The 25787-nt window shown below is 37.3% G+C and overlaps 4 protein-coding genes and 1 non-coding gene across 6 annotated transcripts in view; 3 read left to right on the top strand and 2 right to left on the bottom strand.

Annotated features, from left to right (window-relative positions):
* Positions 1-8862, top strand: part of LOC111266814 (E3 ubiquitin-protein ligase RNF167) — a 20495-nt gene extending 11633 nt beyond the window's left edge. The window contains exons 3-4 of one of the 2 annotated variants that reach the window (XR_002684274.2): positions 8348-8577; positions 8673-8862. Coding sequence is in view for 1 of the 2 variants with exons in the window: in XM_022844614.2 (XP_022700349.1) it covers positions 8348-8455 (108 nt within the window). In the remaining variant the exon portion in view is untranslated. Of the gene's footprint in view, positions 1-8347 lie in introns of both variants that reach the window. The other variant, XM_022844614.2, reaches the window with a different exon arrangement.
* Positions 8863-10566: 1704 nt separating this feature from the next.
* Positions 10567-15295, bottom strand: Fip1 (Factor interacting with poly(A) polymerase 1). Its single transcript, XM_022844612.2, has 8 exons — positions 14807-15295; positions 14225-14392; positions 13674-13890; positions 13107-13276; positions 12607-12849; positions 11903-12306; positions 11420-11614; positions 10567-11186 (listed from the first exon to the last, which is right to left on the bottom strand). The coding sequence occupies exons 1-8, from the start codon at positions 14921-14923 to the stop codon at positions 11096-11098; spliced, it is 1605 nt and encodes a 534-aa protein (XP_022700347.1). The 5' UTR covers positions 14924-15295; the 3' UTR covers positions 10567-11095.
* Positions 15296-15415: 120 nt separating this feature from the next.
* Positions 15416-19359, top strand: LOC111266815 (protein arginine N-methyltransferase 1). Its single transcript, XM_022844616.2, has 3 exons — positions 15416-15683; positions 16491-17831; positions 18004-19359. The coding sequence occupies exons 2-3, from the start codon at positions 16533-16535 to the stop codon at positions 18208-18210; spliced, it is 1506 nt and encodes a 501-aa protein (XP_022700351.1). The 5' UTR covers positions 15416-15683; positions 16491-16532; the 3' UTR covers positions 18211-19359.
* A 1750-nt stretch (positions 19360-21109) lies between these two features.
* TRNAT-UGU (transfer RNA threonine (anticodon UGU)) lies at positions 21110-21181 on the top strand. Its single transcript has one exon. It is a non-coding gene; the product is annotated as a tRNA-Thr (tRNA).
* A 628-nt stretch (positions 21182-21809) lies between these two features.
* Positions 21810-25424, bottom strand: LOC111266816 (apolipoprotein D). The gene is made up of 6 exons (XM_022844617.2): positions 25246-25424; positions 24187-24320; positions 23687-23763; positions 23199-23276; positions 22811-22923; positions 21810-22160 (listed from the first exon to the last, which is right to left on the bottom strand). The coding sequence occupies exons 1-6, from the start codon at positions 25345-25347 to the stop codon at positions 22137-22139; spliced, it is 528 nt and encodes a 175-aa protein (XP_022700352.1). The 5' UTR covers positions 25348-25424; the 3' UTR covers positions 21810-22136.
* Positions 25425-25787: the final 363 nt, after the last annotated feature.

Below are 25787 nucleotides of genomic sequence, written 5' to 3' on the forward strand. Positions count from 1 at the left end.
ATATATATATATATATATATGTATATATTAGTCTAATTTACGAAAAGGTCAATGATAAAGCTTTTATTTGTTGTCATTCTCATTGAAAGTTCAAGAAAAAAAAAACAACTGAAACAAACGATAGACGGGCGTTACTTAACACTAATCGTGTAGTATTGTTCATGGTAAGACTTCTTAGTACCGCAGCCGTTTTCATAGAGACCAGTAAATCCTATGACCATTATTTCCTCTAATCATTGGCCTCCCTATCAGATTCCACTTACATGGCTTTTAGGTCAACTGCTACTCAACAAATGGCGAAGATCACAGGCAGGCTTTCACTATCACGAAAAAGCACTCGGATACATTTGCTGATTTTTTCTATTAAATTGAGTAATTCCAACTTTTTCGAAAAACTGAAAAAATCGCTCGAAATTTTTAAATTTTCACCAAATTTATGCATGCGTTTCCTTGAATAGGTATAACTATGTCGGTTAAACTCAGTTTAACTAGTTGGCAGTAATGTTAATACAGACAATCTGAAATTTCAAAGCTTATAAAAAACAGTGCCAAATAGGTTTCTGACGGTCAGTCGACAGCAATTCTAGCTGCTCTGGAGTACACAAGATGAGTACACAAACCTCAGCATTCACAAGTCTTGTCTCCAACCTTTTTATATTTTTCAAGACTCTCTGGGCGTTTTTCTTCCCGTAGTAATTAATACAAGCCTCACAGGTAACTTTGGTTTATGCTTCTTTCTCATAGTCTTACTTGACGTTAGGCTCACCTCGATTTAGTTTGAAAGTCATTGCAAGCATTTACGGTTATTACACTTGTACACGGATTTTTTTTTGTATGAAATGTTTACTACTAAAGCGTGTGTTCATATATAAGTTGACTATCTATTCTCTTAGTAAGGAGGTTTAGTATGACAGACCTAGCTTGTCCAAAACTGATGTCCAATTTTCAGGTAGTTGAATTTTTTCGTGAAATAAAATATGGAACCAATATTTTTGAAACATCTATATGAATATTTGTTTTCGAAATGTGTTACCTAGTAAGTTAAACTTTCCTCGAACCAACAGTGAAAAGCAACACAAGGATCTTTCATGTTTACTATTTAAATCTGCACCCAGATTTGCTGGGCTGCTAATTAGGCGATATCAGGAACTGACGGCGATATAGACGATTTCTGAAAATTATGTGCCTCACAACACTTTGCGAAAACATCAACCAGTACTAAATAAAATATTTTTGACTCAAAACACCTTGCATTTTGGTTCTAATAGTAGGAAATCGTTAAACAACGCGTGTGCACAGTCGGTGAATGTATACCGAAAAAATAGTGACCGTTTTTCTAATTAAATGGCTTTAAAGTTACATATTTCAGATGATATAAATCGCATTGGATCGTCCCAAAATTGTTGGAACGGCTTTATTCAGATTTAAGATAGGGCGCCTTGAAGACGAGTTTATGCAAAAGTTCGCACCCCATTACAGTTTTATAATAGGAAAGGCACAGACGCTGTAAAGACCCATAAAAAAAAGTTACCCTGTTGATAGTCGAGATGTGTTATTGGAACGAACAAACCAAATATAATTCTATCGCTTTCGTTATGGAAAGGTCGATGCAAACAATGCTCCTTGTAGTAGTCTTTTTTTAAATTTTACAAAAGGAATACATCGTGCATTATGAGTCATTGCCTAGCACAACGATTGATTCGGACCACTTCCGTTAACAACTAATAATATTATAACAGGTCACTGAAAAAAACCAAAGAATGTAATTAGAAACCGAGAATAAAAACGGAATTCGCAATTTTACGAGGTCTTTCACTGTCGTACGCATTTTCCGATACGATCAACTTGTTCGGCGTATCCAACTTAACCTTTTGTTTTTTTTTAAAGAAGATAAGATTTGCGAATGTGATACTAAGTAACGATCTAAATTAAACCGGTCAGATGGCCGGATACTTAGAACGGTACTTTTGGTCTACGGGATCGAGGATATGTTTGGGCCAGAAATGCCGCGAAAGCTTGGAAATAACGTTAGGTAGCTTAACAGCGAAACTCGAAAAGATTGCTGGCCTATCTTCTTTAATCATATTATCGTTATATTCTTGTTAATCGTTAAATAAACTACGTGCGTAATATCACTCGATCTAAACCTGGTATGCAGATATGACTGCAAAATTTGTAATCTCATAAGGATCATAAACTAATCCAGGGATGAGCTGAGTTGTTTTGCATAGGTAAAGTTAAGTTGAATAATTTTACGAGTTGTTCGTGATTTCAAAACTAGTATTTGCGTCTATGCATAGATGGCACGCGTGCCGGAATCCTACGAAATCCGAGACGGTATCTCTCGTTCAGAGAATTAGTTTTAGCTCAGTTAAATCGGCTTAGTCTAATTTGTTAATCTGCAAAGAACAATATAGACATCCGATTAATGCGCCACCTTGTATGGCCTGCAGACGCAGAGTACGTAAGATTCAGAGCATCCGTCAGAATGCGTTTACTTGGTTAATTCTTCGAAGACACATTATAAAAAACTACCTTTTTCAGAAAGAGACTTCACCAAGGTCACATTATGACCAAAAGATGTAATTCCAGCGATAACATTGACTAAAAATTAATAAAGATTGTACTCTCTAAAACTGTCAAACAAACTTTATCTTCCTTTCTAGTTACGAATTTACCTCAAAACACCGTTGGCCATATCTGTCCAAGGTAATATAAACAATTTGATTTTCAAGCCATAAAACTGCTCATTATTACTGACATCGAATGAAATCTAAGAGGTAACCCAGCACATCTATAACATATATGATGCAGTTATATTGCATGCGTATCTCATATTGCTTATGCATTAATTTACTAACAAGCAATTAACTCTGATAGTTGTGGTGGTTCAGACGCATTTAATGGCTACGGAAGGCATGTTTTGTACTTGTCACAAAGGGCACTCGGGCTCTTTAGACTCTGAATCCATCAGAAGAGCGATACTTGCCTTTTGCTTAACTGATTTACACAGTTGTACGAATATACATAGAGCAATTCATTCTTGTAGTCAGAATGGTTGCCATGATATGGTTTGGCTGACCTTGGAACGGTTCTTGACGTCCTATTGTTATGCTACTCTATTTTTTGATACAGATATATAGTTTGATGGGTGTTTTTCTATATATTATATCATGGAAACACTTCTTTATTTGTAACCTAGAACTACCTAAATAGATGTTCTCACTTAGCTGGTAGTGAATGTTGTGCGCGCAGGGACACTAGATCGACTTAAAACAAGCCCAAGACAATTTTTATAATATCCAAAACTTCCGCCGCAAGACCGCCAACATTTTCTGTGTAAAAGTGTAAATAGCTATTTACTATCAGCGTCGCCTCTATTTCTGCAAAAATGATACTAACGCTTATGGTAACATAAAATGTTTTCCCGGTCCTTCCTACTTTGTAGCTGAGGTTAATTCAATTAATTAAAAGATGTACACATATCTATGTTTTGACGTTTTTAGCACGGTATAATGAAGTATGAATAGGTAAGTAAGGGTTACAGAGGAGCGGTTGTAACTTAAGTGAATATGTACAACACCGAAATAGATTCTGAGTCCAATGGGTGCACACTACCTATGGGTGTAATCCAAACCTCAAAGGTTTTATTACCCAAGTTTTGCAAGATTATTCTACTATCGTTCACTTTTCTATGTCTGTTTTTCTGTTTTTCAGTAACATATAATTTTTTGTTCTCTTGATAGTTACTACTTCGGAATATTTATATCTTAATGTATAACTTACGTTATTTTATACTTTGTCAGAACTATTGACCCTAAAATATATGATATTAGGCATTTTTTTTTTGTGATGTATTGGTCATTTTCCTATATGATTGCGATACTGTTTTTTCTTACTTTCCTTCATGCATTGCAGGCATGAGGTGTTCACTGGTAACCAAAACGCAAAAATGATTACTAACGGTGCAGTCAATAGAAAATTACTCTCCAAATGTAAACCGTAGTACTCGTTCAATTTGTTACCATTTTAATTTCTAGAAATTGACAACGTTGGCGAAGCTTATTGCTGCAGCGAAAACTCTCATCGCCAAAAAGAATCGGTTTTCAACAGGTTTGTGTGTGCTATTTCAGGCCATTTACTGGTGAACATACCGAGAAAATTCTCTCATTCGACCAGAAGCCTATGAAGTCCAACAGGCGCTCCTAGAAATTAAATTAATCAGTTTCCTAGAGTGTGCTTATTATCTCCCTTGAGCATTTAGATGATTAAGGAATTTGAGAAATCAAACAAGATGATATAGAGAATTGAGTAGCATATCTGCGAATTCTAAATGTTGTATACCATCTCACCCATCAATCGATATCACGATATTTTAAACGACTGAAACATATTTGTCTGAGCGATATTGAAAGGATGATGCTTCTATCAAACTTCAATTCGACCAGATGATGATTTTACAGCTCCCTATATAGCTCCATATGAAAAACCGGAGTACCGAACCATTACGCAAAAGCAGTAAAGCGGTCGAAATAATATTTTAAAATGAAAAAGTGATATCCATAAAAAAATATGAAATTTTCATTTTGTGAAGAATAAATATGTGTCAGATATTGAAATGTTATCATTTAAACTTGTAGGTTAAGCCTTAACCATTTGAGGTTGTATTGAAGTAATTGGAGATAACAAAAAGGGTATTTTAAAACCTCATTTGGGCCTTAGACCAGTTAGGAATCCAGGCTAATAATTAAGCAGTGAACTCTGGTTTCCATAATAAATTACACCCTCTCCCCGTTTATGCGGTGTCATGTATAACTAACTCGTTTCAATTAAAATCAGTCAAAAATTTTGACTCTTCGTAGCAGTAAAGAAACCGTCTTTAGTGAAGGCAATGATTATTATATTATTATTATGACTGTGTGCTTCAGTTATGTGAATCGTGTGAATATGCTTTGCGTGATATGTATAGACGAAAAAGGGTTATACGGGCCAACATTTATTCAACTCTGTCGTAAAAAACAACCGATGCCACGGTAGAAAAACAAATTATACCAGCATATTTGTCAAAGACTCTTCTATTTTGGGACCTAAATTGGGAGACTACAGTTCATCAATTTTTTGAGAACATATCAGTTGAAGGCACCTACTTTATTGGTCCATATAGTCACACAAAGTATGATTAGTTGGGCCACATGAACAACTATATAGGCCACCAATGGTTTTATGCAAAGAGGCGAGTCACTCAACAAAGTCAAAGGAAATCGGTTTTCCTTCTTGTTGTCCACCCAATTATGATTGTGATCAGAAGAGACGATGCTTTATAATCCTCACAAGCAAAGTAAGCAAGTCAAATATGAAGTTTTGTTGCGCAGTGCGGATCCGGGATTTTTAAAACCCAAGTCAATAAGTAATTCGGGATTGTCGAAGAACTGAATTTTGTTCGATAGGTGAGGACAAATATTAACAAAGTGCACACCGTTCTTTAGGGCGAACCTGACGGCACTGAATCCTGTGAAACTTTAGTGATTACGCACGATTCTAGTATAAGTGACTCTCCATGGTAAATTGTTAGCCCTGACTGTAGTCATCCGTATATATAATATAACTCAGTGTAATGACCTTTATATATCATAACCTGATTTCAGTTTTACCAAACTATATATATATATATATATATATATATGCATAGCTTGGTATATATAAGATATATATCGTCTAAGTTTCGCGTAAAAACAAAAAGCGTGAATTAGCGTTTTTGTTCTCTTCATAAAATCGACAATCAGGAAAGGACGATAAACATAGCAGGCATGATGTTGAATGTGCATAACAGTCTTTTCTTAATTATTAACAATCAAAAATCGGCACTAAGCTTTAACATGTAATGAACGATATAGATACCATGTGTGATAGCTACAACTATGCCGTCGAGGTTCATCGTGTAGATGATGTATTTGCTTGCGTGAGTAAGGCACATTGTGTGGTGCAAATGCGAGGCGTGATGATCGCGCTAACTCGACATAATTACAAATAGCCTCTCCGCCACAAATGATCCACATTCGCCACAAAACAGCTACACCGTAATTGGGAAACACTCAAAAGACGGTAGCTCTAAATGTTACCGTTCCCCGAGCCGCTACCTCGGTTTGTTGAATTTTCGGTGACGTACTTTGCCAGTGTGAACAATGCTATCCGATTAGTCTTTTCATTTTGTATACGTCTGCCCATGTCTCTTTTTTTCTGGGCAATACACGTGGGTGGATATTCTTAGATAAGTAAATAGTGAACGAAACCTATGAATAAATGAATCAATGTATCGGCTTAAATTCACTTGGGCGGAATATTTATTTTAGTGAAGTCACTGTTTACTTATTTAGCTCTCAAAATCTCTTGAGAGCCGTTTAAGTTTAGCAAAGCGTAGTACTAAAGGACCTTTATTTACTCGTGATAATAACGTCTGTCTGCAAAACGCACAACCCATTTTATTCAAAGTTTTATACAATAATAAAAATGAATGCGACATACAAAGCGATACTATGAAAACCTCTTGTATGATTTTTACGCTTTTATCGTGTATATTTAGAAGCGAGTTGATTCGGGTGTCGGACAATTTATGGATTTATATTTACCTAATTTACACAGGCGGGCGTGATCGGGTTTTTTACTATGCGGGTACTGCGTTCACTAAATTACAATTGATTTACGTGAAACTCGTAAGAACAGAACTACGCTGCGTAAAGTATAGCACCTCTATCATTAAACATAGCACTTTTACACTTGCAGATAAAATAATCCTTGCTTAATATTAATATTGCCCCTTGAGACACATGCAGATCGAAACTAATATAATTATTTGGTATGAATTCTACTTCGTTTGAAGTAATTAAAATGGCCACACCTTTGAATACGACATAGTCGACTCTGTTTTTTTATCATCCCTGATACGAAACGTTCCTATAAAATACCGTGCATTTACATTTATATGTAGAACTGAGGATTTTGATCATCTATGTCCTAGTTTGCGTCTCACTCAACTATAAAAGTAGATAAACGGGTTTCTTGTAATTTTGAACAAGCAGTGTAGAGTTAATTCGACAGAAATTGAATTTTTATTAATTATCATTAGCGTCAAAACTTTACTTAGTAAATAAGAGTATAATAAGATCTTTTATACATCTTTTATACAGATTTATTGAATAAACCATACTATGCAGCTACCATATGCCTTAACTGACGTGTAGGTGCTCAAATTTTCATGTGAGTAAATATCGGGTGTGAGTAAATAAATAGATGGATTGTTGTTAGGGGCATCAGTACTAATGATTAATCGGTTCTGCTTAATTCTGATTTAGTTAGAAAAAAATGTTATGGCCTATATAACCTATAATCTGGCCGTTTATTTAAATATTATCTCGCACATAAAAATAATTTGTTATGTCTAGCGGTTGAGCTGGTGGAATGCGTCATGCATAAACATTGATTACAAAGCTTCCCATTCTACTTAACCGTTTAAAAACTTTATTTGACCAATACTGCATGTAACGTAATTACCTTCCTTTTCTCTGAGATTCATCACATAATTAGGTTTTCCTTGGTTTCAATTAACTGGAAAACTGGTCTCAACTATTGCGTACTCGCCATTCATTTACACAGCAGATTTAAGCAACACGTTTCAGGTTCTAGTGATATCCCTTCAAAATATACCAACCTAGATATACCTATTGGACATATGCCATTTGTCGTTGTAGCATATCCCATAATACTATTACTTATTTCTGCAACGTCATGGGGTCATGGGTCGTACTCATTAAGATAACAAAAAAAAGCAAAGGATATTTTACACGTTTCTTTTAATTAATAATATTAACTTGCCTGTGTTGTGTCTATACACAAGATGAACAAGGTAAAGAACAACAATTGATACGTGAGCTTGTCATTTCATACACAATCGTGTTGCTAAAAAACATTTAGCTTCTTAAGCTACTCTCTTTAGTTCCCTATTTATTTCTGCAGCTCTACTCATCTGGCGTATGTACTGCCCCCGTACGAACAACCACGTAGCTGTAAGCCAGATAGCCGGTAAGTGCTATCTTTGTCCAAACAAAATTAACGATTAACAATCAAAGTGGAAGGAACATCAAAGCGTCGATCCATTGTAGGTTTAAGCTTCTGCAAGTGGTATTATATAACCGCGTATTGTTAGGAGCAGAGGCATCCAGTAACCTCAGCAAAACATCAATATCAACGGGGGCAGCATATCGCAGCTCTGAGGCTCTTACTCTGCATAGAGACCGAAGAGGGACTAATTTAAGCAGCTGAGTTAACAAAGAACTTGTTCCGTCTCTCAAAGGCCGAGGATGTGGCAGGCAAGCGAAGAGCAGCGGACAAAGTGTACGCGGGAGACAACATAACGATGATGTTATTTCGCTTTTTGAGACGGCAAGATGATTGCATGTGAATCGATAACGCCAACGACTGGAAAGGGCTGGCAATGAAGGCAAAGCGGAGATACGAACAGAATCGTGGATGGAGTGGACAAGTATACAGATAGAGGAACAAACGGTCAGAAGAATGACAACGGTTAGTCGCTGTTACTATTACAAAATTGCCGCTGTTAGTGCGACATTTTTCACCAGCTTTGTTTTGTCTGATGACAGAAATTGTTGCTTTTGCAGCGACCGCTTTTGCCATATGGCTTCAGACGATCAACAAGGTCTGAAGCAGACATCATCGTCTGGCCGAATGGACGACGATTTTGTTGTAACAACAGATCTAGTGACCTAACGAAAACAAGAAGCTTTCTGTCGTTATCTTAAGTAATACTATACTCAAATTAAAATAAAATGATTATTGTGACTATGCGAATCAATTTCTGTTATTTGTTAGGTTAGTAGTCACTGTTCAGGAGATATATATTCAGGAGAAAGGTAATAGAAAGACAATAGTAGCACATGAAATTAACAATAAAGTAACTACTTTCTATCGCCCTTACTACATAGAACTGTCCTTAGTTGTTTTTGTAACTGTCGCTTTCTAATCGAACGCAGATAAAGGTAAATTCTTATATTAACAACACCTTCTTTAAGATGGAATATACTCAATGGTTTTCACGATTCAAAAAAATGCGTCAAGTGGCAATGCCAAAAGTTTCTCATTACGAAGAGCGGGGATACTACATATTAGGTTGCGCGCAAATCACTATCGACTGGCATACAACACAAACGAAAATATTCTGATATCAAATCAAGGTTTTATTTATCTACATATACAATGCGTAAGAAACACAAACGGCAATGACTACAATTAAACAAAGCAGCAGCAGTCTAGGAAACGTTATAGAATAATTTTTATCCACCTACCATAGGTGGATAAGACGGTAGCGTGGCTAGCACCATCGTTTTTAGCTAAAAAATTAAATGTACTCAACAAAAATAAAAGAACGTGTGATCTTAAGCAGATGTTACTTTTCAACAATAAAAATCACCTTTGAATATAAAATATTTTTCACAATGCATTTGAGATGACTTAGTCTGGAAATATTTCTATATACCAAAGGCTCGCTAAGAAAGACAATATCTTTTTGAGATCATCACGTACTCTGCTTGAGTCTTCTCTATTAAAGAAATGTCAACTGGTACAAGCTCTATGCATACAGACGTAAGTGAATATTGCACTATCTTCAATGGAAATTCACTCTAAAGTTCATGTGTTCGGTCTGCGCTGTATGGTTTTTTAAAGCAAACAGAATGGTGAGGTGCCCCATTCAACCCTCTCATAGCGAGTACTACGCACAAATCGCATTGTTATGACCTTTGTTCATATGGTAGCGCAAAATATCCGTATAGAGTAAGAGACTTCTAATGAGTCTGCTAGCCTCAGGGGAGTTTCACTATTTGGTACAACAGTGTCAATTAAATAGTTCTATAATGGGAAAATGCCAGGTCATAAGTACTCCCACTCTGACGGATCTAGTTGCTGCGGTCAGACTGCCCTATGATATATTATAAATCTTCATTCAACTGATGATTGGCTATCTGATCGATGATCAGAGTCTAGCAGATTTCAATTCGACACCAATCTGCGTGCTGAAATGGAATTACCTTGTAACTGGAGGATCGTCCAACTATTTGTAGTTCACTGGTCATTTGAGGCTAATGCCAACGCACCCGTGCTATGAATCGGGTCTGATATATAACATAAATTCGCGTTGTACCCGTACGTTAAAGCATGAAGTATGGAAAGCCATCTAAGATTTTCATATGTTAGGCCTTATATGCATCTATACTAGTAGTTGTAGTATTCCGGGAACTGCTTTATAGCAAAACGGTATGTACTTCCACCCAAGCTGTCTAAAATAAGCCAAAGTAATTATCTGTAAAATCCGTAAATACTTTACACGTTTTGAGGTTTATAGGTCCTTTATACGTTTTTCGTATTTTATTATTATTCTTTGTTCGCTATTTGACACAACAAAAATGGTCCAGCAGACCGTTGTGAAGATTTTTTATGTATAAGAACTGTACAGTTATTTTCTGGATCCGATAATACGTAACTAAAGAAGAACCCAGCTTTTAAGGACATTAATATGTATTATATTTGTTTAAGTTTTCGTACAATGTTCGGCAACTCTCCTGTCACCTGTAAATATTGTCTGCTTCTATTCCACTATCTAAGGATAGAGAGCAAAATGTTCACAATACCAAACAATTCTATTTATATATATGATACACATAGATCTACTCTCAATGATCGCCACGAACAGATATGCATTTGTGATCGTCTACTTTTCAAATTTGACTTTGAATTTTTTTAGTGTGAAATTGTACATACAGAAAGAAAGGTATATATAATGATTCTAAATGTATCCCACAATACAGTCATTGAAATACGTATGTCTCTTGTGTATCGACACTTCCGTGTACATTGGATTTGGAGAATTCATTTGATGAGCCACTAATGAATCCTGTAATGACTAACAAAACATTATGGTGTTAATGAAAAGACGACGACACTATTATAAACTTGCGTTACTAGTTCGTGGCTGTAACGAAAATAAAGGCCAATTATAGGACAATGTCGTCAGAATAAAACTGTTGATTTAAGAATCATCGTCGCGCTTTGAACGTTTGTGCTTTGATGATCTTCTATCGTCATCTTCTTCATCGTGTCGCCGAGACTTTCGGCTTGACCTGAAACACATAGCATATATAGTCAATTTAACAAATAGATAATCAATTTTGTATTCAGGTCAACTCGAGAAACTAACACAAAGCATACTTATTCTTGTACTCGAAATCTGACTTTAGAGCTTATGCCTTGCTGATATTCTTTTTACTAAAACTCACACCCTTACAGGTTACAATATTCTCGCCTAACTTTCCTAAGTAGAGGTAAGGAAATGCCTGGTGTGAAATAAACCAACCTATGCCGATCGCTATCTCGATCTCGGTCACTGCGGTCCCTATCTGATCTGTCCCTATCTCGATCACTCCGGTCGCGCTCACGACGATCCTCACGATCTCGTCGATCATCTCGACTATCCCGTTCGCGCTCCCGTTCACGATGTCTTCTTTCCCGTTCTTCACGGTAGTCACGATCGTCACGTTCATCGCGAGACCTGCAATGGAAATGACCGAGAAAGCGCATCACAGAATACAGATAAATTATATTTAAAGTGCACTCAATGTTTACAGGTATAAATTAAAACGTTGAGCAGACATGTTACAAACGGGCACTCTTCGGACATGTTGCATGGAGCAAAAACATGGAGCATGTTTTTTTCATTTATATAGTTCTGCACACAATAAACAGTGCTTATTTTTTATTAGCCTTTGAATTATGTATGAGTGTGGTATATACGTTGACACCACTGCCAACAGAATTAACTCGCCAAGGTCTTACAAACCTGTGGTGTCTTCTCCGTTCGTACTCAGCTGCGAGATCGTCCATCGCTTGTGGACCGCTGCTCATTCGTCCGCTGTCATCCCCCCCACCGGCTCCGTTGTTACCAGCACCCCCACCTCCAGCTCCACTGGTCCGAAAATCGCCGGGACCTGGCATAATTGGTGGCGGCATATTAGGCATAGGTGGCGGCGGGAGACCAAGTGGAGCACCGTATGGGTCGAACGGTGCTGGTGGTATGCCAGGTCCGTCCAATGGAGAAGGTATCAACCCTCCTGGTGGAGGAAATCGTGGATCAAACGGAGGAGGCGGCATCGAGTGTGGATCGTATGGGGGCATTGGATGGCCGACGTTAGCAAACTGCCCGGGGAAATGTGACGGTATGTCATTTGGTGGACCGCCCATCATCTGAAAACAGTATCGTTGCTTTATAGTCACACCCGTATTTCAAGAGCTAGGTATAATATCAACTTATGATTCATTAAGATTTTGGAAACAGATTAGTAAACGAAAATGTCTAGATTCTATTATTATAGATTCGGTAGAAATATTGGGAAAATGGGCTCGCATTCGGATGCTACGCACATGCGATATTTCATGCTAACAATGTAAGAAACATGTAATTAATATATCCGTATTAGTCAACAATTATTAAAATATACAAATAGGGTTCATATCATAATATTTTTGTGAAATTTGTCTACTTACCGGTGGAGGTGGTCCTGAGTCGTCGAGAGGTGGCGGTGGCCCCTGGGGTGGTCGGCGCGAATTTGAGTTGGCTCCGATCACATCGATGGTTCCCCCAGTTTCTCGCTTTGACCCTCCTCCTATACCTCGTGGACCGCCACCGTACGATTCCTTTGGATCCCTCGAACCGCCATAAGATGGACGATATTTCTCATAGCCACCTCCTGGCCCACCCATAGTAGAAGGCACCTGATTCACCATACTCTGTAATACATATACAGACGTATATGGAAATAACTCAGTTAAAAATGAAGGCAAAGACTCAATCATCAGTGGAAGCTTAATTTAACCATCATCTGCGGCCGTCGTTCATTTCAACACTCCCCCCCCCCCAAAAGCTTTTAATAAATGACGGGAAAGATACTTTTTAAAGACACTTACTTCTACTAAAAGCGACTAAAATCTTGGTGAATATCTTCTTATCTAAGTGATACGCATTGCAGACAAACATAAAAACGAACCTTTACGCCCTGTATATTATTGTCACCCCGAAGCCTTCGTTGTCGGTCACAGTAAATCTTCCAAGTTTCCTCAGTAAATCCATAATTGAAATAATCCGTAATATCTGCTCCCGGTTTGCGCCACGGCTTCTCCTCAAGCGAATCAATATTAAACTCGTAAATATTCGTACCTGCAGCAGCATAATGTCGTCAAGTAGCGCAATTAATGAACGTGGCAGGTTACGTCATATAGAGAGATACCTTCACCTTCTCAGTCTCCGTTGAAATATGTATTCTATACTAATATCTGCGTGTATTCTATGTTATTATTGGCTTCTGGGGTTTTTAGAAAACATGCTTTTGATAACTGACTTATCTTCATAGCGTTTTTCCATTATAGCCAAATGCTTTGACACTGACCTGTCAATCATATCGTAAACTCAGTTCAAATTTAGAGTAATTTGTTCCTACGAAAATAAGTTCACGGTGTTCTCGACCTTTTAATGCGGCCACTAACGACTAGCTTGACCACAAGGGGTCTGAGAATTTATAAAAAATTAAAAAGCACACTGTTGTTACTCTACCTACCATTAATAGATGCAACTGCATCAATATCTAATCCTTTGTGCGTTTGCTTGACAATTTGCCCACCGGTTGCCCCCAGACCAGTGACAGCTGTAGTGCCACCTCCAATACTTTTTTTGATGTTTAAATTGACGGGCGCTCCAGCGGTGATCCCGCTGGAGACAGCGCTTGCCGCACCCCCTGGTGGAACTGGAGCCGATTTCGTGTCACCGATTGTGACCTGTAAGAAAGTTTCGTCGTCATCTGCCGAGCTAGAAAATAATTTTGCTTACCTTTACCATCGTTTACTTGAATGTTACGAAAGTACCGTTTAGATCTTTATTTGTGATCGTATACAATAAATAAAGCATATTGCATGACTATCTAATCTTTACCGAATGAAATTCTTTTTTTATAGATGCTTTCAAGATTGAATATATATGAGTGAAAAGGTAATTTTTAATCATTATAATACGTGAATTATAAATGGTAGACTAAGGACAAAGCGTCTTACAAGTCTTAAGAAACAGCTTGAAAAGGTTTGTTTATTATAGTGCGCGCAATCGTTTTCTCACCTCAATCTCATCTTCGTCATCATCATCATCATCATCGTCGTCGTCGTCTTCGCCCTCCTCGAGGTCCTCTTTGTTTGCTTTATCACTTTTGCCGTTCTCCTTTTCGCCATGAGACTCTTCCACCAGCGTCACCTGCTGTTCCTCCTGCGAATCCTCTCCGGGAACGCCCTGCGTAAAAAAAACAACGATTTAAACGAAAATAATTGAAAAACAAGAATATTCCAGAATCCGTTTGTTCCAAAAACATACACTTGTAGGCAGTGTTATAAGGCAATAAATATGAACGCGAAAAGATCGTCTTCCACAACATCAAAATTTACTAATATTAAGTGCATGATTTTACGAACATTTTCAAACTTTTTAATAAGGCTCGTGTTTACTGTGGAACATGTTTTGCCCCATATATATATATATATATATATGGGCGTGTGTGTTGGCTTTAGGTGACATGTAAATTGCACGAGAAAGAATAATAGTGCACTAGGAGTTCTATAACCTTACGGATAAAATGCTTTGAATTTTGCGTGCTCAACCAAGTATACTCTGCTGTTTTTGTATTCCAAAAAAAAACTAGGTACTCACTGGTTCTTGAGAAGAATCATCGCCCGGCGGTAAAACATCTGTCTCTTTTGACTCGTACAGCCAAGCTTCTTCATCACCGCCGCCAGCTCCAGGCGGAATTGTTGACGCGGCACTCATTGCACTTTCAAATATTATAATCAAATTTTTAGCATCAAAAGTGCCACGAAAACTAATTTGAACCAGGATGTGTAAAAGCAAGGTCGTAGGACGGTAAAAATACGTCTTCAAATTAAGCTCTTTCTCTTATATTTTTAAAGTGCTTCACCGTAAGATGCAAGACTAAAAATTCAAAGTGGACAGATACACCACCTAACTTTGCTATACGAGGAGGGCTCATTGAGTACACACACTGTACAGAGCTATAAAAAATCAAGTACAAAATTTTTAAGCCGTCAAGTATTTGTCTTGTACTGGTGACGGAAAAGCGGCAGCACCCCAGTCGTCGGCATTTGATCGGTGGTTGTGTTGAGCTAGTTCTGTTCCGAACTGTTGTTTCTTTTAACATCGACACGAATATAGCATATTTAATAGTGTTTGGGTTTGCTCAGAGATGTGTGCAAACAAGCTGTTAGCAGACGGAAGCGGGGAAACCCGGGCAGCCGGATAACATACGGAAAGAGCATGTTTGCGGTACAAAATAGAAACACGTGTTGCAGTTATTGCAGCTAACGTTAGTATTCGGCGACTCACAAAGAAAATTCTGTTTGATGTAGTAAATCAAACTAGTGCCAAAAATACGTTTTTTTTAAGGAGTACTATTTTTGGAAGAGAAATTGTTCGAGCTTTTTGAAAAAATTTGTAAATAATAATTCTAAACATTTGTGAACCGAGCGCGTGAAAAACATTTTGATCGCGCGAACTTGGTGAAACATTAATTGTAAGTAGACGTATAGAGAAATACATCTTATTTACATGTGTGTGTGTGTGTGTGGTTTGTCGTTAATAAATAATACTATAATTGAAGTGTGTTAATTATGTTACCTAAAAATATCATTATACAAACTATATAATGCTTGTGTCGCTGTACAGACTTGAAACAGCGACCCCTGGGCTCTTTCAACCTCGCCGTTGAAGCAACGTCGTTGTATTACATAATCTAATAAAGGATTTATATATGTTATACATTCATATGTTTGAAAACTACTATAAAACTGATTGAAGAAAACAACCTAGTTTAGGACGTAAGGAATCAATATGAGAAGGACTCAGTTCCTGTTTGCAAATGCCTGATTGCGCGATCTATTCTCTTACCACTGAGAAGTTTTAAAACGTTAAGTGGTGTGGACTTTGAGTAACCTCGTCGGACCCTAATTAGATTAGCTCATTTGCGCCGGTTGCTTAGTCAGTTCAGAGAAAATATCTGCACACCGTGCATACATAGTCGCAAAATTCAAGTTGGCGATACTTCGCGTGTTGAAAGGCGAGAAGTTGGTTAATTGATTGTACAGTGAGGGCTCTAAAAATGCAGCATGTCAAGTTCCTATCTAATTTATAGTATGGATACCGTATGGCACTAAGAAAATACATATTGATATGTCTAGAAATACTTTTTGTCGTTTTGAGATCTTAGATTTCTTCTAGATGTTTTAATTGATTACTTTCAAGTTGAAATACAGCTGGCTCATATGCGGAAATTGTATTTATATGTTGCCGTGGCGATAAGTGACCTTTAATCGCGTTGCAGGTTGACGTCTAAATCTACGTAAACCAAACGAGCGGTGGTGCCATGGCGTCCAGTGATTCAAGTGATTACAAAGAGGAAGAGTTGGAGGCCACCGATATCTTATGCGTCTTCTGTGAGGACGTGCTGTCTGACGAGCATCAGTTAAAGAAGCATTGCGTCACTGGGCACAGTATTGATATATTTAAGGTTTTCGGCCAGTTAGGAGATACTTTTCATGTAATTAAAGCAATCAACTATCTTCGAAAGATACGACCTTCGCCTGATGAATTTAATCAATTGGCGAAAAAATCGTCGCGGCCTTGGGATCCTGAAGAATTTCTTCAGCCTGTTGTTCCTAATGATCCTCTGTTGCTAATTGACTTCGACGATGCGTTCATTAAGCATTCAACTCACATCGCCAATACAGATATGAATGACGTGGACATTCTTAGGCAGAGTCTTCAGTTTGCCTGCGAGCGTATTGCTCATATGCGGAAAACTGCGAGAGCAATACTCGGTGATGACGACGATGGACCTTCGAAAACAAAAGGTGACCATAACAGCATGGTGATATCCTCGCTCAAAGTGAGCGATGACAGAGACTACATTGACTCGTATTCGCACTGCGCCATTCATCAGGATATGTTGCAGGACATCGACCGCAATGAAGCATACCGCCTTGGGATTGTGGCCAATAAAAAACAAATTGAGGGAAAAACTTGTCTGGATGTTGGTTGTGGAACAGGTATTTTGTCAATGTTTCTTGCCAGAGAGGGTAAGGCAGCTAAAGTCCAAGCTGTTGACTTTTCTGAAATCATCTATACAGCAATGGATATAATTCAGGAGAACAACTACCAAAATGTGGTGACGTTTAAAAAAGGGAAATTTGAAGATCTTGTTAGTAGAAGAGATGACATTGATGGCCTTGTAAAGGTTGGTGTTATCGTGTCAGAATGGATGGGCTATTTTCTGTTATATGAAAGCATGCTAGATACCGTGATCACGGCAAGAGATACGCTTTTAGAGTCAAACGGAATAATTTTGCCCTGCAAAGCATCCATGTTTCTGACTATCTCAGATAAAATCGAGCTCTATGAAAGAAACGTTACTTATTGGGATAACGTATACGGCTTCAAGATGACTAGCATGAAGAGACTGTCATTGACCGAATCTCTTGTTGAAATTTGCCATGACAAAGACATCTGCGGAACTGAAGCTGAATTTAAGAAGTTTGATATGTACACCGTAACTGTAGAGGAAACGGTCTCGTTTAGCTCGACGTTTGACATTATAGCCACACGGGACGCGAAGGTGGTCGCATTCGTCGGTTACTTTAATGTTTACTTCGACTCTGATGAAAAGGTATTACGATCACCGTACAAAGAATTGCATATGGAATGAGCATTACGCTTTGTGCCAATGAGCACGAAGAGCACACCCTGTCCCGATAAGCCCATCTCAGGGATCTTACAAGTCATTTCGATCTTAGCAAAATAAAAAGAATAATAACAGTACTAACATTGCATTGTTTCAGGTGGTGCTTTCTACTCGTCCGGTTTCTGTGAAGATGGCATCGACACATTGGAAGCAAACGATCTTTCTGTTACCCGGGCTTATTACTTTAAAGAAGGATGGACATGTTCGAGGAACAATACGGGTCAGAAGAAACCCAAAACATCGACGAAGTCTCGAAGTTGACATAGAACTGCAAAATGGACCTGTTTTAAAGTATACCGTGTGATCTAGAAAATCTATAGTAGTAGAAAAAAAAAAATATATATATATATATATATATATATCTAGAAGCGGTTGAAGAAAGGCACAACTCTCAGATTGGGAATATTCTTTACGAGGACGTAGGCTTATCTTTTCAGAGCAGGAACACGTTGGGTGAACCTTGTATCAGCACAGCGCATTCTTATCGTATAATTTCATCTATGCAATACTAATCATTGAATTACTTACTATGTCTGTATGTATATAATTCATGAAAAACCATATGCATTTTACTAGCAAGATAGTTTCTTGGCGTAGGTTACAAGGTCATATACCTTTGTCGCTTATTACAGGTATAACAACACCCAGGTGATTTGTAAATAGTGAAAGCAATTCGCAGAATTCTTGTAAACAGCTCGTCCTGATTAAAAGTACTAGAGCCCAAAGAAATGCATTATTTTGTAATTTCTACCACGATTTTCCGTTGCTAGATTTCAACAGTAACTCTGATCAAGTGGCGAGTGAGAAGAATTGTTTCTCAAGCTAAGCCTGATTATGACTTATTTATAAATAGTCCATTCACGTTTTATTTTTCCCAATTATGAATAAAAATTGGTCTTCGTTACACGAAGAAACATCAACGGACCGGACAACTGGCAAGCATTAAAGCTATGTTCTGATTTCAAAATAGGTATCATTAAATAAATATATACTACAATGACGGTTTTATATGCAAGACTGTGAACATGCTTGGCTTTGAATTTTCTCGTAGCTACCTATACCGCGTTAGATTTCTATGCGCTTGAAGTCTGATAACATGTAATATATATATTTTTCCTTTTTAGTATGATGACTCGAGTTTTGATTGAAAGGTTTTTATACGGACAGAAACTAACGCTTGTCAGTATTTCGATCCTCTAGAGGTACTAACTTATCATAATAAGTAGCTCGTCCACAATAACCAGATGTATAATGTTCTACTTCAGAAATTTTTTTTTTTTGTATCCTTTAGTTGATTTTGCTAAATGGTTTCAGCAATGGCAACAATTGCTAAAGAATAAAAATGTAGGTTCAACTTGAGATCTTTTTATCGACACGAATAGAATCGGCATTAGAAATTATGAAAAAGCAATTAATAAAAGCAACAAATCTCTTTGGAAAAAACAATCCTCTATTTGCTTTTGCTTTTTCTTATAGCAGTGGGACCATATTTAGCAACATATAATAAATATTGCAGAAGACTAGAACTACGGGCACTTCTGTGTAGCTATAATTACTAATAATCTTTAGATACCTGCTGCTGCAAAATGGATACTTTTCTACGCTAAGTCTACACACATCAGATACGGATCAAATAGCGAAGTAAAAGGCTGTCCTGTATAAGAAAGTGTTTGGAATTAATTTTGACAATCATTCTTCTTTGCTAAACAATGAATGAAGGAAGGAAGGAAGGGTGCTTGTTATATGCAATGGGGCTAAAGATTAATAGAGCTGAGTATAGACGTCTTTCTGTGAGACGAATTGAATTACGTACGCTTACTTGGCATTTGCAAGTCGTCAGCTAATAAAAAAAAAAAAAACGTAGCCTTCTATCTCGAATTTATTATATACTCGCCGTCAGTCTCTATGACCTTCTTCCATTCCTCAGCAAATTTACTTACGTTCTTTTGCTAAAAATGTTAAATACGGTATTGAACGAGTCATCCTGCCAACTTTTAAGATTTTCCTTATTGATAAATGCACTGCTGCGAATTTCGTTCGCCAGTGGGAAAATGGTTTGCAAAAGATGGCAATCCGTCGGAGTAAAATTTAGGGTACATGGTAGGCGGAAAAGAATCTACTACTGAAGCTTTCACACAATGATTTCAACATTTACTTTTTCATTGACGTAGAAACACCAATCCTCGACATGTACAAGATTCTATGTAGCAACCTGTTATTCTAGCTTTGTGTTGCCCGTTGTTTATTATTGATAACAATAAGAAGCCATGTTTCGTTGCGATCGTTACCTAGTTTATGGGACACCCAGGCTTCTATTCGAAGACAATGGGCGGCTGACTGCAGTCCATCTTTTTGGACAAGTCACGAGTTGTTCGCTTACTGAATTTAGATGATCGTCATTGATCTGAGATGGGCAACCGGGACGGGGTATAACAAACAAGTTCCAAGATGCCCGAGGTAAACTTTTTAAAACTCTTCAAGCAATCCGCCCAGACATTGAGCCCATATTACATAAAATACAAATATCCTAAACTTTTTCGGCAATTAGTCAGTCTCGGCGAGCGGCAAAAAATTGTATGTGGTGAAAATGCATGAAAAACGTAAATTTCGGTGTCTGAACTGAAGGTAAAATTCTGTTCAATCAAGTGCAGAAGCAGAAAGAACAGTCTCGAATGCTATATAAAGTTGAACAAAGAGTGAAGAGGCCAACCGATATTTGAAAAATGGCTATTGCTTCCGCACCTACCTGATGGGTGAAAGCTTGCCATAATCGTAACTGCGCATAAACAATTAATAGATTTTTCATATATTTTTTTTCTGTAAATGTATTCTAGTTATCTCTTTACTTGAAGCTGCTTTCTTAGTATGGATCTATCGTTTGTACATTAATTAGTGCCCGCGAAACCATCGCTATAGTAGCAGTTTCTCGTTATTATTATTATTTTTTACGGATACCTTTTCGGTTTTTGGGATAAATTAAATAAAGCAATTTCTACTAATTCAGATCTTCAGATGACTCAGATCCTGTAGAATATCTGATTCGTGCAAAATAATGCGTTCCTATTGGAGCATAGTGGTTTTCCGTGTTCGAATAACTAAGCTTATGTTGTGTATGTCTGTCAAATTTGCCCTACTAGATATGAAATTGGCTATGTCATTCACACCCCTACAATGGCTTCATAGTAAGTTCTTGTAGCGCATGTGGCTCCGTGGCCAAGTGGCAAGGCGTCTGTCTTGTAAACAGAAGATCGTGGGTTCGAACCCCGCCGGGGCCTTCACACTTTTTTGTGAAAGTTGATTGATATGAGTTGGAAGAGCTGGATGGGCGAAAATTGGTTATTTAAATAGAAGGGCAGCCATGCTAAACATTACTCGAAGTACTTCAGTAGGCCCGTAATTTATTGGGCGAGATCGTCAAAGAACGTAGCAATCAAAACTATCGCTATATCATTGATTACAGTTCATTATTTTGCAAAGAAATTTCAAAATATGCCTCAAAAGTTATAAATATTGATTACCATGGGCGAATTGTCATTTGCGTTAATCAACTCACTGGTTTCCGTGTGGTTGTTTTTCCAGTTCGAAATTCTCATTTAAATTAAATATCAATTTACGATAAACGTGTGCAAATTATATAGAACATGTGCTTCTAAAATAAGAAAGAACTTGCGAATATACGAATAGAAAACCGACTTTGTCTAAAAAGGCTCGTTCTTTTGTACATGTATTATAATTACTAATAATTATGTAAACTCGGATCAAAGTTAGCGATCAGCATACGATTAGCCCAACCGAAATTCCACATGTATTTCAACAAAATATATACTATATGATAAAAATAATTAAAAAATAAATATTATCATATTAAAAAAGATTTTTTCTTGTAAAGGAGTCTTTTGGGGATTAATATGTATGCGAATAGATACTAATTAATTTATTGCATTGAAAAATAGCTAGAATGGAACAAATGGTTTTTAGCACACGCAATAAATACAACAACAGCCTTATCGATCTGCATATGTTATGTGCATTTTATAAATACATATAACGTATGCGGGATAATGCTATGAAAAAAATATTTTTATTCATACTTATACATACATAGGTTACAAGAAAGTTGTATGCATAATTTAGGTAAATAATACATATGAACCCTAATTGAGTAAAGCAGACTAGTCATTATTTCTTGCGTTTCGCGGACAGCACTTAATAGCTTTTAGGTACCCATCGTTAGTGTGTATCCGGGCAGGCAACCTAAAAAAAAAAGCAAAAAATGTTTGCAAAGATTGCAGTTAACTATTTCTTTTATACTAGACCTAGACTTTTATACAGACCTAATTTAACAAAAGCCGTTATACAGAGTTTATCATCATTTTAATCGCAGTGCTTAACCTAATGTAAATGTCGTGTGGGTGGTGTTCAAGAAATGATGGTGTCTTTTATTGAATATCAGGTTTATTAATTATGGGTTAAATGATTTTGTTCGTGCTGGAAGCCAGCCGTTTGATGGTGTGCCTAGTGGCGAAAAATAAAGAACTCTATACTCTATGCTGCTTCTATTATTGCTATTTATAGAGGCTATAACTAATAACCCAGTATTGTAATTACCTCTTCTTTAAAGGGCTTTCTTTACTTTCACTAAAAATAATTGTACACATGAGCAAGGACACGATAGAAACCAAGAGTTAATATTTCACAGCCAGTACCTCCTTGGTGAGAATTGTGCTAGATCTTGTCCCAAACTTTGCTGCTCATTAAATAACACTGCCAGGTTGGTTTTGACGAACTTAGCTTCATTTATGCTCAGTTGCTCAGTATGGTTAACGATTAAGAACGTTTGATAATCACGCTTTAATTTTTCATCATTTCATAAATTATTCAATGGAGACAAATACTTCACATACCTGTTCTACGTCCGCCCAGTCTTGCTCAACCTCATTCTTCTTTAGAATCTCATTAATGGCATCTTGTGAATCTGGGGGTAGGCTCTTGGTACGGGTCGAAACATAATATGTTTCTGCAAACGTGTGAACACAATAGGTATCATAAGTGAACATTTTGAAACAAAGTTAATTTAGATAGAAGTTAGGAACTTGATATCTATGGTAAATTACGAAGCCGTAATTTTAAGTCTCGTAAAGCGACACATCTCTTCGCGTGAAGACATGGGTGTACTGAGCTGAATGTAAATCCCATGTGTACATGAAATAAAAACAAGTCACTTTATTTACAAATAAGGGTTTCCATCGAAGCATACTTTGTAGCCTATTTCCAAAATCGTGCCATTCTTACCTTTAGGGCCGTTAACCCCAAATCCGACCATCCAGTTGGTATAATCGGTGCCAAGGACATTCACCGCAATTTTCTCCTCTACCGCAATGAAATATAGTTCATAACAAGCAACGAGAGCAATAAAAGTGGTAATATCGATGTTAATGAACGTTAATTATATTGATATAATATACATATAATATGTGTATAACTCGTAATACTGACATACCTAATAAACGCTTACTATGCGTTGTCACCTACAGATCATGTATTCACGAGGGGACTGGTGAACCAGTAGGAAGGATTAGAGAGGTTTGTTCTAGCTTTCAAAGACCAATGTTGAAATGAAAGTATTATGAAAATATATTTACTAGTTTTCTAGGTAACTTTTAGTTCATTTGGAACGCGATCTCGAACTTTCGAAAATAGGTGTGACTGAAACAACTGACGGTCCTATCAATGCATGCAATAACCAGAGATATTAATGAAGGCGAAATGCATATACATACGTGTCGATTCGAAGAAGAACCGAGATTTCAATGCACGATCATCGACGATATTAAATTGCGTCTCTACGTATTCACCGCTAAAAACAAAAATCATATCACGCATCATTCATCAGGGTGCTTACTGAGAGACCAAGATTTTACGTAACACGTAAGCAGTAGTGTTCCTTTTAGCATAGGTATGACTACGAAATGCTCGTGCTTTATGGCGAACATCGTGAACGAAAACCGGTTTATACTTCTACATCTGCTACGTTTAACCTCAACATACATTCAGTTCAATAAAAAAACGTGATGTCTCCTTAAACGAAATTTACGTACAGAAGGATCTTCCGTGTCTAGGTCCGAGGGACGTTTAAATGAATAGCTCAACCTAAAGTACAAAGCAATTGGTTCAGGCCCGGGCATGCAACATGTATAGAAAGTCATGGTGCAACGAAAAAATATCAAAGACAACAGAAACGCTTCCGTTAACTCCAGCAGTAGATAAACGAAAGACATACGCAGAATTAATCCAATAAGACGTCATCGAGTAGATATCGTCAATGTTGGGATCATGCTTAAGGTTATACTTGATGCATTTGATCGAATCGAACAATTTCGTATTTCGACGAATAACGAACCAGGTACCCTGTATCTGTCGAACAGAAATAGCAAACCATTAATGAATGACCATTTTTGATGAGCTAATATTTTTCAGTTATGGGCCAGTAAATCATCGAATATGGGTTTCGTTAAGCACAAGCTTCTTTATTAGATCTGAACCTAGAATGTTTTCAAATGTGGCAAAATTATCTTTCTCTATTTTGTGTGGTTCTCAAATAAGATTAGGCTGAAGCTCATAAGTTTGACAAGCACAACGACGTGCACAAAGTTTTGGGATATTTTCTTTGCGGATTCAGTAAGTAAATAAACCGCCCAGAAACAAGGATGGAGGATGGCGTCATTGAAACAACACAGCCTACACACTTAGGTCAACTCATTGCTGTTTTTTGAACAAATATTGCCAGGACGTCTTTGCTTTTTGAGAATGAAATGCAGTTTTCGCGCCCGGGTTAATTTTCTCCTTTTTTAAGCTAAAATCGTCATTATAAAGTAGACAAAAAGCTCGCCACGTTTCTGTGGTTTGCAGCTGAAGAATAACATGCAATTACTTGATTGAGCAGTACTTGATTGATACCTAAGTTGACAAGTGTGAGAATCGAATCCATGCTATATGACGATACATTTTATCATACAGGGTAATTAATCTATAGAATTGGACTTGTCCATGCAAGTGAAAGTTTCATATATCCTTTATTCTGGTTACTATCAGTTAAACCTGAAGGACCTAACCGATTGGAACATAGAGGAAACCAACCGCCAGATGTAAGACACACAGATCCACTGTATATCAGCATAGGGAGATGCACAAATGGTCGAATGTCTCATAATACATACATCGGACAACAATGTATAATTATACGGCTCTTTTTGTACGTTCTATTCCACCTCTAGAACAACCGTTCTAGAATCGTTTCCTACAAACAGCTTACTGTAAAACAAGTCTTATGTCAAGTTACCTTCTCTGGATCGAAGTTCTCCATAGGGATGATTTTTTTTCCAAGCGTATCACTAAAAAGATGCAAGAAGATGCAGACAGCACCAATGCAATGAGCACGCATTATACTAAGTTACCAAATTGCAAAGGGCGTAATCAACAAGTTGCAGAAGCTGACCTAACGATCTCATTGAACAACGACACATTACCTTTATAGCCTCGAGTTGTCAATTCTTGTATCGGTCTTGATCTGACCAACAAGAGACATCATTAATCTTCCAAATCGCCGTTACATTTTTTCTAACATAGCTGACAACCGAAAGATGCAAATTGATCGGAGAATGAACTGCCTGTCTAAATTTGGCGTCTTGTAAATTAGAATAATGGTTAGAATCGATTAATCTGAATATTTATTACGGCGATTCGTCCTTGATTTCAATAGCTCTCCACTATGATGCCTAACATGGAGAAGTCTACTAAAAACGGCTATAATATAACAAGCTGCTTTTAATCATAAGCGAAGTTTGACCGCATTTAAGTGCTGTTCGTCAAAAACGAGTCGAA

The sequence above is a fragment of the Varroa jacobsoni genome, unplaced genomic scaffold, assembly GCF_002532875.2.
Source record: "Varroa jacobsoni isolate VJ856 unplaced genomic scaffold, vjacob_1.0 scaffold_1119, whole genome shotgun sequence".
In the NCBI taxonomy this organism is placed as follows: domain Eukaryota; kingdom Metazoa; phylum Arthropoda; class Arachnida; order Mesostigmata; family Varroidae; genus Varroa; species Varroa jacobsoni.